This window comes from Myotis brandtii, unplaced genomic scaffold (genome assembly GCF_000412655.1).
Source record: "Myotis brandtii unplaced genomic scaffold, ASM41265v1 scaffold475, whole genome shotgun sequence".
In the NCBI taxonomy this organism is placed as follows: Eukaryota; Metazoa; Chordata; class Mammalia; order Chiroptera; family Vespertilionidae; genus Myotis; species Myotis brandtii.
Window position 1 is genome coordinate 4,487,753 of NW_005368148.1, and position 17,004 is coordinate 4,504,756.

General features: G+C 38.9%; 1 protein-coding gene across 1 annotated transcript in view; it reads left to right on the top strand.

The window, feature by feature from the left end:
• IFIT5 (interferon-induced protein with tetratricopeptide repeats 5) overlaps positions 1 to 9,758 on the top strand; it is a 20,530-nt gene extending 10,772 nt beyond the window's left edge. Inside the window, exon 2 of the mRNA XM_005875959.2 lies at positions 6,705 to 9,758. Within this exon, the coding sequence (XP_005876021.1) occupies positions 6,705 to 8,165 (1,461 nt within the window). The 3' untranslated portion in view covers positions 8,166 to 9,758. The remainder of the gene's footprint in view (positions 1 to 6,704) is intronic.
• The last annotated feature ends 7,246 nt before the right edge of the window (positions 9,759 to 17,004 follow it).

The following is a 17,004-nucleotide window of genomic DNA, read 5'->3' on the forward strand; positions in this document are numbered from 1 at the left end:
TTCGGCGGGGCCTCTACGTGGCGCGGGGCTCCCGAGGCCCATCGCCGCCCTCCCGTTCCCGGGGCTGCAGCTGCCATTCCCTCATCTTGGCAGACGCAGTGTGGCCGCAGCCCCGGGCGGCGCATTGGTCTCCTCCTGCCATGTTGCCTTCTGGGTTTCGGGGTCTGAGCGCCTCCCTGCCCGTGAGCTGCCTTTGCGCCACGGACGGATTGGTATTGTTCCACCCGACCCGCTATTTCAGGAGGATTTCTTTATCTTTGACTGCTGGGCGGTGACGGCGCCTCTCCCTCGCCCCTGTCCTGGGCGTGGTTGGTGAGCCCGTCGCCTTTTTAGAGCCCGGGAAGGAGAGGTTACGATCCTGGACGCCTGATCCTGGACGCCCGAAGCACATAACCCCTTTGTTCTGCTAGTTGGGTGACCCAAAGCAAAGTTGTTTAAACTCTGTGAGTCTGTTTCTTATCTGTCGAAGATGAATGGCATCCATCTCATAGGACTCATATTAGAAGTAAAATAATAATAAGTCCCTAACCTCTAACATTTGTAAGGAGGAAAAGGGTGTACACTGGACATGTATATGCAGGGGCGGGGGGAGAGGGGTGGACTCCATTGGGGAAGTGAGATGGGCTCCCAAGGACAGTGAAAGACTGCTTCTCACTGGGGGAAAAAATTGCTGAAAAGATAAATGTTGCCTCTTCAGGCACAATAGCCTCTCTCTGCCAGCTTTCCAGAGACAAAGTTAAAATATTAAGTTGACAACGTTTAAAAAGGAAAACTTCTCATGGCCGAAGAGATGGGCCGAGCGCGTCCGTGGCCGGCTGAATGCCCCTTGCAGATCTCACATCCACATTCGTAAGCCCAGGCAGCCTTCCGCATTGTCTTGGGCTGCGGTGGTAGAAACCCTCAGAACAGAGGCCAGTGTTCATGTTAGTGTATGGGTGGGCAGGGGGCTGTTGGGCTCAGATGGCAGTGAATCTGGGCAGGCTGGTAAGGCCCTGGCAAAACTTACCCATGATTTTGGTGCAGTTACACCAGAGAAAGGAACAAGTTCTATAGGGGAATCATATCAGGTCTCCCAGTGAGGAATGTCAGAAACAGTTCAACACCTATTTTCAAAATCCAAACATAGAGCCAGACAGAGAACATGCCAAGATATAAAGACAAATGGAGAGGGAAGACTGAACTGGGAAAAGTTTGGAGCCATTAGCAGAAGGGAAGAATTAGAAGGGATTCCTTCATCTGAAATTCAGGTGCTTTTCATGCTAAGCCTACACCTCTGGACAGCCTACAGAAGCTGCCAGTATGTCAGTTCATTCACTCATTCATTCATTTAACAAATATTTATTTATTGAACTTCTATTATAACTGGAATAATAGATGCTAGGGACACAGAAATAAAAAAAATAAAATTAGATCAAGGTCCCCATTCTCAAGGGGCTTACGTTTAAATGAGGGAAATAGACAAGTACGTAGTATATAAATGAGTAACCAACATAATTCAGAAAAGTGGTAAGGCTATAAGGAAACTAAAGCAGTGTAGTGGCCAAAGAAAAGGGTCTAGAATGGAGGAGGCTATTTTAGATAGCTCTGCCTCAGCAGCCTTTTAAATAGTGAATATTTGAGCTGAGTTACAGGAGATAGTTACTCAGAGATTTAGGACCAGAGCATTCCAAATAGAGTAAAAACAACAGGTGTAAAAGCCCTTGAACTTGGTATGTCATTACAGAAAGAAGGTCACTGTGAATGAGGAGGGAGAGTAGTGGGAGAGAAGGTTGGATGGATAAACATGGCCAACTCCTTTAGGGACTTGTAGGATATGGCTGGATGAATATCTAAGGGTGTTGGAAGTCATTTGGAGATTTTAAGACTGACATAATCTGGTTTATATTTTCAAAAGTTTACTAGTTACTATATGGGGACCAAGAGTAAAAGCAGGGAGACCAAATTTTTGTCCCAGCTCAAAGGAAAGGTAATTGTGGTTTATACTAGATAAATAGCAGTGGGAATGGAGAAAAGTAGTTGGATTTGAAATGTATCTGGGTGGTAGAATTAACAGGACTTCCTATTGGATTTGGATGCAGGTTGAGAGAAGAGGAACCAAAAATTATTCCTCAGTTTTGACCTGTGGAACTAAGAGTTGCCAAACAAGGTGGGGAAGACAGGGGAGAACAGACTCAGGGACCCAAATTTCTGTATTGGATATGTTTATTTGAACTAAAAATGAGATAAGTCTGGAATTCAGAGGAGAGATCAGAGATAGAGGAAATACTTGGGAAGGGCATCAGCTATGCAACAGCAAGTCTTTAATTGGATTGTTCAGAAAAGCATTTTAATTCACTTATCTTAATAATGATAATTATATCTTTGTTAACTAAGATTCTTGCACTTCCTTCAGATCACCTTTAGCACATTTTTGCCCAGCTCTCTTGTTGTTTGAGAGAATCACTGTCTTTAAATAAATATATATCTCTGCCACTCCCTATCTGAAGCACTTCGTGAAGCACAACCTGGTGAGAAGTAGCCCATCTCAAAACAATTCCAACAAAGTACAATGTTTTGACCTTTAGGGCTCATATATGAAATTGTTATTTTCTTAACCTGAGACCTTTATCTGTTCTATTTTGCCAATGGTCAGTCACACAAACCTCTTACCTGCCCTTTAAGCTTCTCTGAAATCCCTTCTTGTTCTCTTTAGGTACTCCTTCAACGAAGTGAATTTTATATACATTAGATATATCCTATGTTTTAAAGAAAACTATTCTATGAAAAGCAACCCTCCAATTTGTATATGAGAAGTGATATAATGTTACGGTTGAAAGGCATAGCTTTTGAATCAGGCAGAACCAGGTTGGGATCTTGGCTCAGGCACTTTATAGCTGTGTAACTTTAGACATGTAATTTAAACTCTCTGCCAGTACTCATCATAAAATTGTGAAAATATTATTGATTTTAATATGTTTTTATTGGTTTTTAGAGAGAAAGGAAGTGAGAAGGATAGAGAAATAGAAACATCATCAATTGGCTATCTCCTGCATGCCCCCTTCCCTACTGGGGATCAGCCCTGCAACCCAGGCATGTGCTATGACTGGGAATCGAACTAGCAACCTCTTGGTTTATGAATCGATGCTCAACCATTGAGCCACACCAGCTGGGCAAGAGGTTTTTATAAAAATTACTGTAATTTATATAAAATGCTTGGCACACTGCCTGGCATGTAGTAAACCTTCAGTGAATTGTAGTTTTAGTTATTTGTTTTTTGAGTACTCATGGTTCTAGACAGTATATTATAAATAGTATGTATTTATTCTATTGAATTGCAGTAAACCTGGTGATATGCATAAAGTTGTTTTTAAAATATATCCTTGTTTGTCATTTAATTTAGCTCTTCACCTTGAATAAAATAGCAGAAATTTAAAGTTAAATGAGAGCTCTAACCTTTTAGGCTTGAGGCCTTTTTACCTGTTAAGCCCCAAGGTCCACTGTTTCTTCACTGTTTCATACCATAGCCACCAGTCCTATGTCACAAATTAAATTAAGTAAAACAAAAATTCAGTTTCTTCATTATACAAGCTGCATTTCAAATGACCAGTGGCCATGTGTGGCTAATGTTTACCATATTATAGAGCACAAATAAGAATATTTCCATCATGGCAAGAAGTTCTATTGGAAAACTCTAGCCTAGACCTGCAGTCACTAAAATGTGGGACCTGTATATACGGTATGTGTATATTTATATACACAGAGAGAGAAAGAATAAATGTGAAAAATTATAAAAATGGAAATTAATAAGCTGATTTAAATATCTACTAGATTAAGTCAATTTTAATATTTACATTTAGTATTTATAAAAATTGGAAAAAATTTCATGGAGTAGTATATTAGATTATGTGCCCAGACCGGAATCAACCTCACAACCTTTTGGGGATGATATTCTAACCAACTGTGCCACCCATCAAGGGTTGGTTTTATTTTTTTAATCACTACTACTAATTGTGCAATTAATCCAGTTCTCTAATTTTTCTGTCACTTTTGCCTACTAGGATGGCCCCTTTCCAATTCCTAAAGACTCAGTCCAATTCATTTTAATCTCATATTTGACTCAAAGCATTCTCTCCTCCTTTCCAACCCCAGCAAATATCGCAGTAAGTGCCACGAAGGACAGGAAAATGTGATAGACTAGACTTCAGGATGACTGGCAAGGTGGGGGCGGGGGGGTGCAGCTTTTATCGAAGGCAGTCAGGTAGCTCTCTTCAGAGAGCTGAGATTTGAGCCAAAGACCAGAATTACGAGAATAAGTAAGCCCTGAAACTCTCTTAGGAAGAATAAGGGAAGAAAAAGAAGGTACAAATGCCCTGAGATAGTACATACTTGGCATAAGAAATAATAAACAATAAGGATTTTTTTAAAGGCCAGTATGGCTGGAGTTCAGTGTATGAAAGGAAAGTGGTACAAAATGAGGCCAGAGAAGTAAACATGGGCTGGAGATGAAGGACATAGCAACCATGGTTAGGAGTTTCGGGCTGGAGATAAAGATTTGAGCATTATTAAAAAATAGCTTCACTTCTGCTTTGTAGTCCATCTTTCTCGCAATTCAGGTGACATCTTCACTTGAGTATCTAACACACATCTTCAAATTAACATTTCCAAATAGTCCTCTTGATTTATTCACTCAGCTCCTGAAGTCAAAAGCATAGCAATCATCCGTGCCTCCCTCGTTGCCTCATGGCTCTCCCCACACCCAGTTCATCAGAAAGACCTATCAGTTCTGCCTCCAAAATCTAACAATGCAGAACTCACTAACCCACTACTACAACCTGAGTGAAGGCTTGCATAATCCCTCCTTAGATTACATCAACAGCTGCCTTCATGTCTCTTTTAGGGAGATTTGCTCTGGCCACGCTACCCGTTTCCTGCCAGCCACCCATTTCCCTCTCCTGCTTTATTTTTCTCGTTAGCACTGTCATCATCTTACATACTCTGTATTTTCATTTATTTTCTTTGGTCTTTTTATGGCACATCCTACCCCCTGTTAGAATGTAAGCTATATGAAGTCAGAATTATTTTTCCTGTTTTGTTCACTGCTATAGCCCCAACATGAGCAGTGTCAGGCATATAGTAGGCTCTCAATAACTATTTGTTGAGTAAATAGCTGTTGCACTAGTTTCCCAACTTCCTCTCTTGAACCTCTATCGTCCATTCTCCACAGAGCACCGAGAACTTTTTAAAGCTTAGCTCAAACATTTTCCTTTCCCTCCTTAAAAATTTTTCTCCAATGGTTTCTGCAATTAGATTACAATTTAAGTCAGCTGTCCCTGCCTACTGCTTCTCATCTACTACTCTCCTTTTCGTTTATGCTTCAGCCACACTTCCTTCTGTCCCCTGAACGCTGCCAAATTTGTTGCCACATCAAGGCCTTTGTGCTTGCTGGTACCTCAGCCCTAACCAAGGTTTCTCGCCTCAGCATTGTTGACATTTTGAATTAGATCATTCTTGGTTTTGGGGCTGACCATTCCTTCTGTGGTGACAAATGAAATTGTCTCCACACATGACCAAAGGTCCCCTGGGAGTTAAAATCACCCTGGTTTAGACTATTCTGCCCTCAAATCTTTTATGACAGCCTCCTTTTCATTGTTGGGCTTATATTTCAATTGCTGCTTTTTACAAGGGCTATTCCTTAACAATCATAACTAAAGTATCCCCCCACCAGCCGCAGCACTTAATCCCATTACTCTGATTTTCTTCTTCTTAACACTGATTACACTCTGGAATTATGTTGTCCACTGATTTGTATGCATGCTTATTTTCTGTCTACACCTTTTGTTCCTTCCTTTTCCAGAATGGAGTTACCGTGAAGAAAGGGCCTTTTTCTAGCTTGTTCACTGCTATATCCACCACAACTAGAATACTGTCTCACACATATGATGTGATCAATAAGTGTTCATTGATGGAAAACTACTATAGTTCCCATAAACACTTATACAAATACATATTTACACTGTGCATACAAGGGGGGTCCTGTGTGCGGCAGAAAAGGAAATATACACTCAGATACACTGTACACTGTTCATTCCATAATGAGCGCATTTCCCTCTTTGAGAGAAACCCTAAGTAATCTTTTTTTACATTTCTTTTTATGTCTCTGAAACTTATGCTTTTCCCCATCTTTTGGTATGCCTGTTTCTGTGCCTTTTCTCTCTGTAAGCTTTCCTTCCTCCCTCCCTCCACACCTTCCTTTCTTTATTCCTTCCTTCCTTTCTCTGCAAAAATGATATATTTGTGTGGTTTCTCTGTCTCCTTCAATGTATTTCTTATTTCTCACCCACTTTTTTCTCTTCCTTCATTGATAATATAGAGATGAAAATTTTATATTAATTATTGACTGTATATATTTATTGTTCTTAATTTTCAAGGCTAGTAAATAAAACATTTAAATTCTCCTCTCTAAAAATAGGTGGTTCTTGTGGGATAGTGACTGCCAAAAGGAAATAGATACCCTGTAACATAGAAAACACTATCTCCAGAATTTTGCAATAAATAATGAGAATTTAATGAAATATTTTTGGGACATAACTGTACACATAGGAATCTAGTATGAAGTTATAGTAGCCTATGATTTAACTAAGATCAAATAAAAGATAAAATTGGTTATTAAGAAAATAATAGTACTATGGTTTAAAAATTGTTTCCTTTGTTCAAAAATTAAAAAGAATTTTATCTTTGACAGTGAGCTTCCTAAGGACTCCTTGAAGACCATTCTGTTGGAGTTAGAATGTCACTTTACCTGGAATTTACTTAAGGAGGACATTGATCTGTTTGATGTGGAAGATACAATTGGGCAACAGCTTGAATTTCTTACAACAAAATCCAGACTCACTCTTTATAACTTACTGGCCTATGTGAAACACCTAAAAGGCCAAAATAAGGATGCCCTAGAGTGCTTGGAACAAGCAGAACAAATAATCCAGCGGGAACACTCAGACAAAGAAGAAGTACGAAGTCTGGTCACTTGGGGAAATTATGCCTGGGTGTATTATCACATGGGCCAGCTTACAGAAGCTCAGGAGTATACAGACAAGGTAGGGAACGTCTGCAAGAAAATGTCCAGTCCTTTTAACTACAAATTGGAGTGTCCTGAGATTGACTGTGAGAAAGGGTGGGCACTTCTGAAATTTGGAGGGAAGTATTACCAAAAGGCTAAAGCAGCTTTTGAGAAGGCTCTGGAAGTGGAACCAGACAATCCAGAATTTAACATTGGTTATGCCATTACAGTGTATCGGCTGGATGATTCTGACAGAGAAGGTTCTGTAAAAAGTTTCTCTCTGGGCCCTCTGAGGAAGGCTGTAACCCTGAACCCAGATAACACCTACATTAAGGTTTTCCTGGCACTGAAGCTTCAAGATGTACATGCAGAAGCTGAAGGGGAAAAATATATTGAAGAAATCCTGGACCAGATATCATCCGAACCTTACGTCCTTCGTTATGCGGCCAAGTTCTACAGGAGAAAAAATTCCTGGGACAAAGCTCTTGAACTTTTGAAAAAGGCTTTGGAGGTGACACCAACCTCTTCTTTCCTGCATCACCAAATGGGACTTTGTTATAGGGCACAGATGATCCAAATCAAGAAAGCCACGCGCAACAGACCTAAAGGCAAAGATAAACTGAAAGTTGATGGGCTGATTACATCCGCTATATTTCATTTCAAGGCAGCCGTGGAACGAGACTCTATGTTTGCATTTGCCTACACAGACCTGGCCAACATGTACGCTGAGGGAGGCCAGTATAGCAATGCTGAAGACATTTTCCAGAAAGCCCTTCGTCTGGAGAACATAACTGATGATCACAAACATCAGATCCACTACCACTATGGCCGCTTTCAAGAATTTCACCGTAAATCAGAAAATACTGCCATCCACCATTACTTAGAAGCCTTAAAGGTCAAAGACAGGTCATCCCTGCGTACCAAACTGACAAGTGCTCTGAAGAAATTGGCTACCAAGAGACTTGGTCACAATGCGTCAGATGTGCAGAGTTTAAGTGCCCTAGGGTTTGTTTACAAGCTGGAGGGAGAAAAAAGGCAAGCTGCTGAGTATTATGAGAGGGCCCAAAAGATAGATCCAGAAAACGTAGAATTCCTTACTGCTCTCTGTGAGCTTCGACTTTCCACTTAACTGCATACTCTAGGAAATCGATTTTAAAGCTCTTCTCTTTATTTGGGGTTCTTATACTTTTATTATTTTAATCCATTCATTACAGAGACAGTTTTTATTGAGTCGTTATTGTGTACCAGGCATCATGTTAAGTACTTTATATACATTATGATGAATCATTTGTTTTCTACTTTTGAAAATTAAAATACTGTAATTCACTAAGAAACAGCAACGTTCCAGCTGTTTTAACTTAAAAATGACATGGCCATTATGACTTTATACCCTTTATGTCTGCTGTTTATAATGATATTCTGATTAAGTTTTGTCAAATTTCCCATAATACTCACTTATGCAATGAGTATAATCCTACATAAATCTTTGACACCAAGGTCAGGAACACGGTTTCAGGAGTGCAAAATTTTATAGATAAGTTCTTAATTATGTAACTTACAAAAGGTAGAACCTTCCAGTTACAGATGTCCTGACTTCAATGAGGATATTTAACCATCAACCTAAAGAATCCTCTTTGTTGGAAGAAAAAAGTTCATAATAAAAAATTTGTCATCTCTGATGACTCAATAAAAAAAAATTAGAACATGAGAAAAAAGTATTATGTCCTAATATGTTCATTAAGTAGCTAGAAACAGTTATGAGAAAATAATGGATAATGGAAAACCATTAGTCTCAAGCTTCTCTGGTTCTTTAACTAGAAGAATATGCCTAAACTGAATGTAGATTAAATTAATTTTATTTTTTCCAATTAGAATTGCAGTATTTTTAGGTTACAGTCATTGAAATAGGAAGCAGACCAATTGAGAAATTGGAAATAATGATAAGCAAATGCCTAAAGTAGAAGTCCCTAACCTATATCCCTAGATTACCAAAATTTCAATGATTTCGTTTTGGGTCTGGACTGGGCAGAATTCTCATACTCCCAATTTCTGGCCTTTGGTTAATTGTTTTAGAATTTCAACTTACTTCTGTGAAGCTATTTCTTTTATCTGAAGTTTTCAGATTGACATGCTTTCCTATAGATCATCCAGTAATAGGTAACCCCAGCTTTTAGTTTTAATACTCACCTTGAAGGGTCACTGTTGAAGGGCTCTTATCTCAAGGGGTTTTTAAAAATATCGTTATTGTTGAAAATATTACTGATGTCCCCCTTTTACCCCCAATGACTTCCCCCTCCCCCCACTCCTGCCCCTCCCTAGGTTGGGATATTGCTAAAAGTGGCTTCTTTAAGGTTATTTGATTATGTTTACTACCAGTATTAGTGGAAAAGTGTGCCATGTGATTTAATTCTCTATACCTCCAATGTAATTCTTAAAACTAATGTGTATGTGTATGTGATTTACTTTTTGTTGCTATTTTTATTTTTATGGTTTTGATTATTATAAATGTAGTGAATTATCATTGTAAAATTTCAAACAATGCAGAAGTATATGACTTTAAGAGCATTCCCCTTACCCTACTCCAGTCCTACACCCTCAAGGTAAACTGTTAGCAATTTGATATGTATCCTTCCAGATATGTTTTTCTATGCACATTCAAACATACATATATACTACAGTGTATCTCATGATTAAATTCTTTTTAATGTTTGTTTTACTCAAATCACTTCTGTTTTTGTTTATTTCATTGATTTTATTTGTTTATTCAAGAAGGAAGAACAGGGAAGGGAATGATCTTTACTCAAGTATTTTAGAAATTCAGGACTAGAATATTTTATTTTGCAGAAATCATTTTCCCTTATTGGGAATAATGTAATTAAGGTTGTGCTCTCAAATAGGCACTTGACATGCAATAAAATACAGTTATGGTATCAAAACAAAGATATAACTATAAGCCTCTATATTTAAATATTAGACATTAAGGTCTATGAAGTGATTTTAAAACTCATTAGATATTAAAATATTGAAATATATAAGTCATAACATAATAAGAAAGTATAAAATCAGTATATGAAAAGCACAACTATAAATACTGAACTAAAATTAAGATGTTTATAATAACTAAATTTTGTCAATAATTGTACTTCCTAAAATTCATAACTACTTAGAAATTATTTCATAGACGCTTGGGTTTAAAAAAGACCTCAGAGTTCACTTTTATCAATTAACCATAAAAACTTCAAGTTTTGATGACATGAATTATCTTCCTAAATGATAATTTCATCTGCAGATAGTCCTTATTCTTAGAAATGTATTCCTCCCATTTAACTGAAGAGTTATGGCCTGAAGTTTACAGATTTTAGTCTGTCTTTAGGGACTTCAGAGATCTAATCTGTTTTATTTATTTTTTTAGACAAACCAAAAATGTGCCCAGGGAAGTGGTTGTAATTGCCCTTTGGGATGATTTGACCCCAAATATCCAAAGTGATCTTGGAAACTATTTTATTGAACAGTAAAGCTATGCTACCAGTCTCACAAAAGATGAGAAAAAACCCTTCAACAAGAGAATCAGCTGGCAGGAAAACTGGCTTCGGCGTAATGAAGCTCGTAAACCTATTTTCTGTCGTCTCTGGGTGCAGAACTAGTCTTAGCAGTTGACCACATGCTATCTGCCAGAGTTTCAAGGACAATATAAGCAGTCACTGTTCCTTTCTAGATTGAGTCCTTGAAAATTATCTCAGTTCAAGAAGAACTGCACAGACCCACAGAACTTTAGAACCAGGAGGGCCATAAGAAAATGCCTGCTCGCCCTAACCGGTTTGGCTCAGAGGATAGAGCGTTGGCCTGTGGACTCAAGGGTCCCAGGTTCGACTCCGATCAAGGGCATGTACCTTGGTTGCGGGCACATTCCCAGTAGGGAGTGTGCAGGTGGCAGCTGATTGATGTTTCTCTCCCCTCGATGTTTCTAACTCTCTATCCCTCTCCCTTCCTCTCTGTAAAAAATCAATAAAATATTTTAAAAAAAAAAAAAAAAAAAAAAAAAAGAAAATGCCTGCTCTAGCCAACTTTATTGGTAAGAAAATTGGGCCACAGATTGGTGACGCGACTTTAATTTCACAACTAATTTCTTCTTGCTCCTGGTTCAGCATCATTCTTCCCTATTTGACAGTTTCTACGTATAATCAATATTTGTTATACCAATTAAACCTTAACTGACAGTTTATCTGGCCATGATGTGATTATAATACAAGCAGGCCCAAGGAGGGCTCTTTTATAGAATGTGCTTATTGTTGAGATTAAAGAACATGACAGAAGTATAAAACGTGGAAATGTTGCATGCTCTTTTTATAACTGGTGGACTATAAGAAATGAGACTCCATTGGCCTGGATACTTAGAATAGTCTCCTTTGAGTAGTTCAAGAAATCAAGGGACTCAATCTAAGGAAGAGGCTTGTCTGAAGAGTTGGATGTTGGAAATCAGAAATTTGGAATATCTTCATCAAACCTACTTTGGAAGGTTGAAGAACCAGTAAACAATTAGAAGCCAGGACACCAGGCCTTTGTCCTTGGGAGGTAGGATGCATCTCCCATACAAAACACCAACCAGAATCAGAATCTTTACCCAGGGTGGAGAGTGCTGTAACACACGTAACAACCAGAGGTAGGCTGGGCTCACCTTCCTCGGCATCTCCTGTGTTTGCCTTGAGCTTCCAAGTCAGGGATTTTGGAGAGTGCCTCTGAGCCCCGAATTCCATTGAATATTAATTTAGCCTAAGAGTAGCTTCACCTCTCTTCACATGCTTTCCCTTTTCCATACCACATTGACACCAACAACGTTATGCTTCAATCGCATCTAAACAAACAAAACAAAACCAAAACAAAAAACCAAAAATAAAAATCATAGCCCAGTTGGTATGGCTCAATGGTTGAGTGCTGATCTATGAGCCAGGAGGTCACAATTCGATTCCTGGTCAGGGCACATGCCCAGGTTGTGGGCTCAACCCCCAGTAGGGGTCATGCAGGAGGCAGCCGATCAACAATTTACTCTTATCATTGATGTTTCTATCTCTCCCCCTTTCTCTCTGAAATCAATAAAAATATATTTTTAAAAAATCACAGGTAATTTGTGTATGAAAACCTTTTATTAAGATTTCAGGAGAGAAGAGTCTACAACTTAAAACTTAATATTAGATAATTCCTGTTCCTCTTTTGAAAGAGAGAATGCTCATAGAAAGAGGGAGGGAGAGGAAAGGGGGAGAAGGGAAAGAGAGGAATGGAGTGAGAAGGAAAGACCCTCAAATATTTCGTGATGTTCCTGCCTCTTTCCATGATTCTAAGCCTTACCTCTTTTCGTATCTCTACTCTTCTTCCTCTGAAATAAAAACCAAATCCTCCATTTTCCTTAAACAGAGCAATTCAGTTCTAACTCTTTCCCTCATACTCAGCCATGACCCACCTATGCATAACCACATTCACCAGATTACTTAGTTCAACAAAAGGGTCCTTCATTTTAACATGATATACTCTCCTTTAAATGAAATTGTTATAAATAAATAGCATCCCCTCACAATTTCACAGGAAATACACATATTAAAGTAAATTCAGCCCTAGCTGGTTTTGCTCAGTGGATAGAGTGTTGGCCTGCAGACTGAAGGGTCCCAAGTTTGATTCCAGTCAAGGGCACATACCCAGGTTGCGGGCTCGATCCCCTGTAGGAGGTGTGCATGAGGCAGCCAATCAATGATTCTCTCTTATTATTGATGTTTCTATCATTCTCTCCCTCTCCCTTCCTCTCTGAAATCAATAAAAATATATTTTAAAAAAATAATAAATTCAATCACTAAATCTGTCATAATTTGTGTAAAGTATAATAAGAATGATGTGTTATGCTTCCAAATTGACACAGAATACACTTCCCTATATCATTTTGTTTCAACATTTCTCAAAATTTGAATTCTGATATGTGATTGAGTTCTTTGTGTTACACTTTAACTTTATCCTTTATCAACTCATATCAAATAAATTAACACATTAGTTGGGGACCAAGAATGAACCCCAAGATGGCAATATGGGTTCCCAAGAAAGGCAGAGGGCTAAAAATGTTTACCAATGGTTATTCATAGACAAGTCAACCAAAATCATCATCATACTAACTTTGATATTCCACATAGAGAAATAACCTGGGCACCAAAGTACTGAAAAACACCACACAGCATCTTTATCCCTGTATTTGTACTTGCAAGAGGAAGAAGATAAATGTGGGATGGGTAAATGAGCAGGACTGGGGATGAGAAGAGTAGGAAACAACAAACTTTAATGCTTCTTCTAAGGCTGACCTTGTCCAGCTGAACTATATAATTGGAGGCATCACCAACTTCTGGGAGGTGATCTCACTAATTCCAGCAGATGGCAGTGCCACATAACATGTCAATAAAGAAAAGGAAAGAAAAGGCTTTCCTGAAGTGCTAAACCCTTTAAGAAGAGAAAACTTGCTCAACATCATCAATCATCAGAGATGTGCAAATCAAAACCACAATGAAATATCACCTCACACCTGTCAGAATGGCTATTATTAAAAAGTCAATGAGGGTTGGTGAGGATGGGGAGAAAAGGGGACCCTTGTGCACTGTTGGTGGGATTGTAAACTGGTCCAGCCCCTATGAAAAACAGTATGGAGGTTCCTAAAGAAGCTAAAAATAGATATACCATATGACCCAGCAATTCCACTTCTGGGTATTTATCCAAAGGGAGGAAAAACTAATTTGAAAGGATATATGCATCCCTATGTACATTCCAACATTATTCACAATAGCCAAGATATGGAAGCAACCTAGGAGTCCATTGATAGATGAAAGGATAAAGAAGATGTGGTATATATACATTGGAATATTACACAGCAATAAAAATTAAAATCTTGCCATTTGCAACAACATGGATGGGTCTAGATGGTATTATGCTAAGTGAGAAAAACCAGGCAGAGAAAGACAAATACCATGTGGTTTCTTTCATTTATATGTGGAATCTAAAAAACAAAACAAACAAAAAGACTCATAGAAACAGAGACCAAAGGAATGGTTACCAGAGGGAGGGAGTGGTAGGATGGGTGAAAAGGGGAAGGGGAATATAGTCAATAATATTGTGATAAGTATACACGGTGACACATGATTACTAGAATTAGTGAGGTGATCATGTAAGTTATAAAAGTGTCGAGTCACTATATTGTACACCTGAAACTAATAAAACCAATGTAAGATTGGATACCAACTATACTTAAATAAAAAATAAAGAACAAACACACCAAAAAAGAGAGAACTTACAAATTATCCCTTTTTAGAGTTGAGAGATGAATAATCCTATAAGTAAAACACTAATATGCAAATCGACTGAATGGCGGAATGACTAGTCGCTATGATGCTCACTGACCACCAGGGGGCAGATGCTCAATGCACTCCCACAGGGGGAGCGCTGCTCAGCCAGGAGCCAGGCTCACAGCTGGTGAGCGCAGTGGCGGTGGTGGCCCAAGGGGATAGGGCCTAAGCCGGCAGTTGGACATCCCCCAAGGGGTCCTGGACTGTGAGAGAGCACAGGCTGGGCTGAGGGACCAACCGCCCCCCCCCCACACACACACACCCAGTGCATGAATTTTGTGCACTGGGCCTCTAGTGAAGTATAACTCAATGCCCTGAAATTTTGTTTTCTATTTAGAGAAGCCAAGTGCAACCCCCAAATCCCAGCAATCCCAAAAGTCCCAGATACCCTTATGGGTCCCCTCACCAGAACACTTATTAGTGTCAACTTGTGTGTGGTTCTGCATTGACCTTAGAAAGCCACATAAAGCGGCTGCCCAACACCCATTCCCTTATTCCCAGCTTCTTCCCCTAAAAAGAGTAGAGGCTGATTTCAATCCATACCTGGCCTGTGTTCCTCAGAACCTCCTCAAATTTCTCCAGCACACGATGGATTCTTCCTCTCCTAAACGCCAGAGTATGCAGTACTCTTAGCCTCAGTATTTAATAACTCTAGGTGTTGCTCTCACCTGTGTTACTTTCAATTTACCAATTAGGCAGTGAACTTGAAACCGTGGTGGGGGTGCTATGTGTATTTTGAATTCCCTACCATATACAACATGGTGGCAGATTCTGAGGAGGTGCTTAATAAGTAGTTATTATCTTCTCTCACCCACTCTTAAAAATGCTTGGCAGCATGCTGATTATCAGTAATGCCCTATTAGTTAGAGGCCAGCATAGGACTAAGCAAAAGACTCTAGTCAGGAACTTCTGCTCCTAGTCAAACCCTAGTCTAAAGTTTTTGTGTGAAGTTCAAACAGCTTGTGTGGTGACCTGTAATGCCATGTTTTCATGCATGAGATGCAATCGCTCCATCTTTGCCCAATGTTCAGGCCTCCAGTGTGAGCAGCGTCCTGCTCCCAGCCCTGGCACTCTATTGAATTCAGCCTGTCTGTCTGGGCTGAACATAGTTGTATCATTTTTTACAGTCAGGCCTCAATCAGGTAGCAGCTTTGGCAATAGGTATAAAAATCTACTGTTTGGTAGAGGTTTTTTTTTTTTCAAAGAAAAACTCAAACTTTGAAGTATGAGAAGAAAAAACTCAGATATCTGCCTCGAATTCACCCTATTTCATTTCAATAAATAATTTCAGAATTACACCTATTGGGACCAGGAAGGTGAGAGTCAAGCTGACATTACCATCTTCATCGTCACTGGGCAATGGTGCAGGCACTTCAGAAAGAAAACTCCTGACTGAGAAAGCTGACTTTGGTAATGTGGAAGGCAGAACTCTCTTTTGTGACAAAGTGTGCTCTCCAACTGTCTCCCTACTCCCTCCACACAAATGTCCCCAAAGAGAAACCTGGATCAATAGACACCAACTAAATCACTTAGCCTGGAAGTAGTGATCTTGATAGAACCAGACGCTTGGGAAAACTCTTGGAAATTTTCAACCTAGAATCTCCCCATCTATACTAATTGGAAGATTCAAGTATAATCCAAAGGATTTTATCTGCCCAAGGAAGGGCCTGTTTCCAAAGGGCTTCTTAAATCCACATAAGAAAATGATCGGAGTGGGCAGGAGAGAAGGAGGCATGCTCCAGCATCAGCTTCCTAGTTTTGCAGGGTTTCACAAGGTACTGGACCTAATGCTTGTTTCCACACAATATAGAATGGCGATAATTTAGGCTCTCGGGGGATTAAATAAACAATAGGAAGTGCTTAGCACAGTAGCTAATACATTGGAAGTACTCATAAATGGTTTGGGGTTTTGCAAAATATTTGATTGCTACCACATCTTTTATACAAGTTAAATCTTAGTGTGATTCAGACAGGCCCACGCACCATCCAATCCAAACCCCTTGTGTAGCGGGAAAATGTTTTTCCACACATGACTATAAACTCATTTTATTAAGCTTTTGAAAAAAGAAAATATTACCATAAATTTCTGATCTATTAGAGACATCACAATTTGAAAAAGTATTAACAGCACTTAATTTTTCTTTGTTTTCCTACTCAATTTCAGAGTATAGCTTGCAGTGACATAAAAAAATATTTAAGATCTGGCATCATCTCACCACAATTTTGTCCTTCATCCCACAAAACACATCATTTCCACGAATCCTCCCATTTGAAATAAACAATTGTGTGTAGATGACAATGATAGTCTCTAAGATCTACATTTCCCTACTGGTTTTCTAAAAATGCTGCCCCCCACAAGAAAAATAAAATAGAAATTTATGCATGTATAAAGTCAAAGTATCTCAAATATATTATACAAATTTTTAAAAGCTCTGATCTATATGCTCATTTTTCATGAAGATTTATAATACTTTAGAGAAATTATATTTCAGGACCAGAGAAATAAAATTTTACTATGATCACTTCTAGGAAATATATATATAATAATATTAATAACTGTTTCTATTTCAAAAAAACTTTAGACTTGAAGGTTCAAGAAAT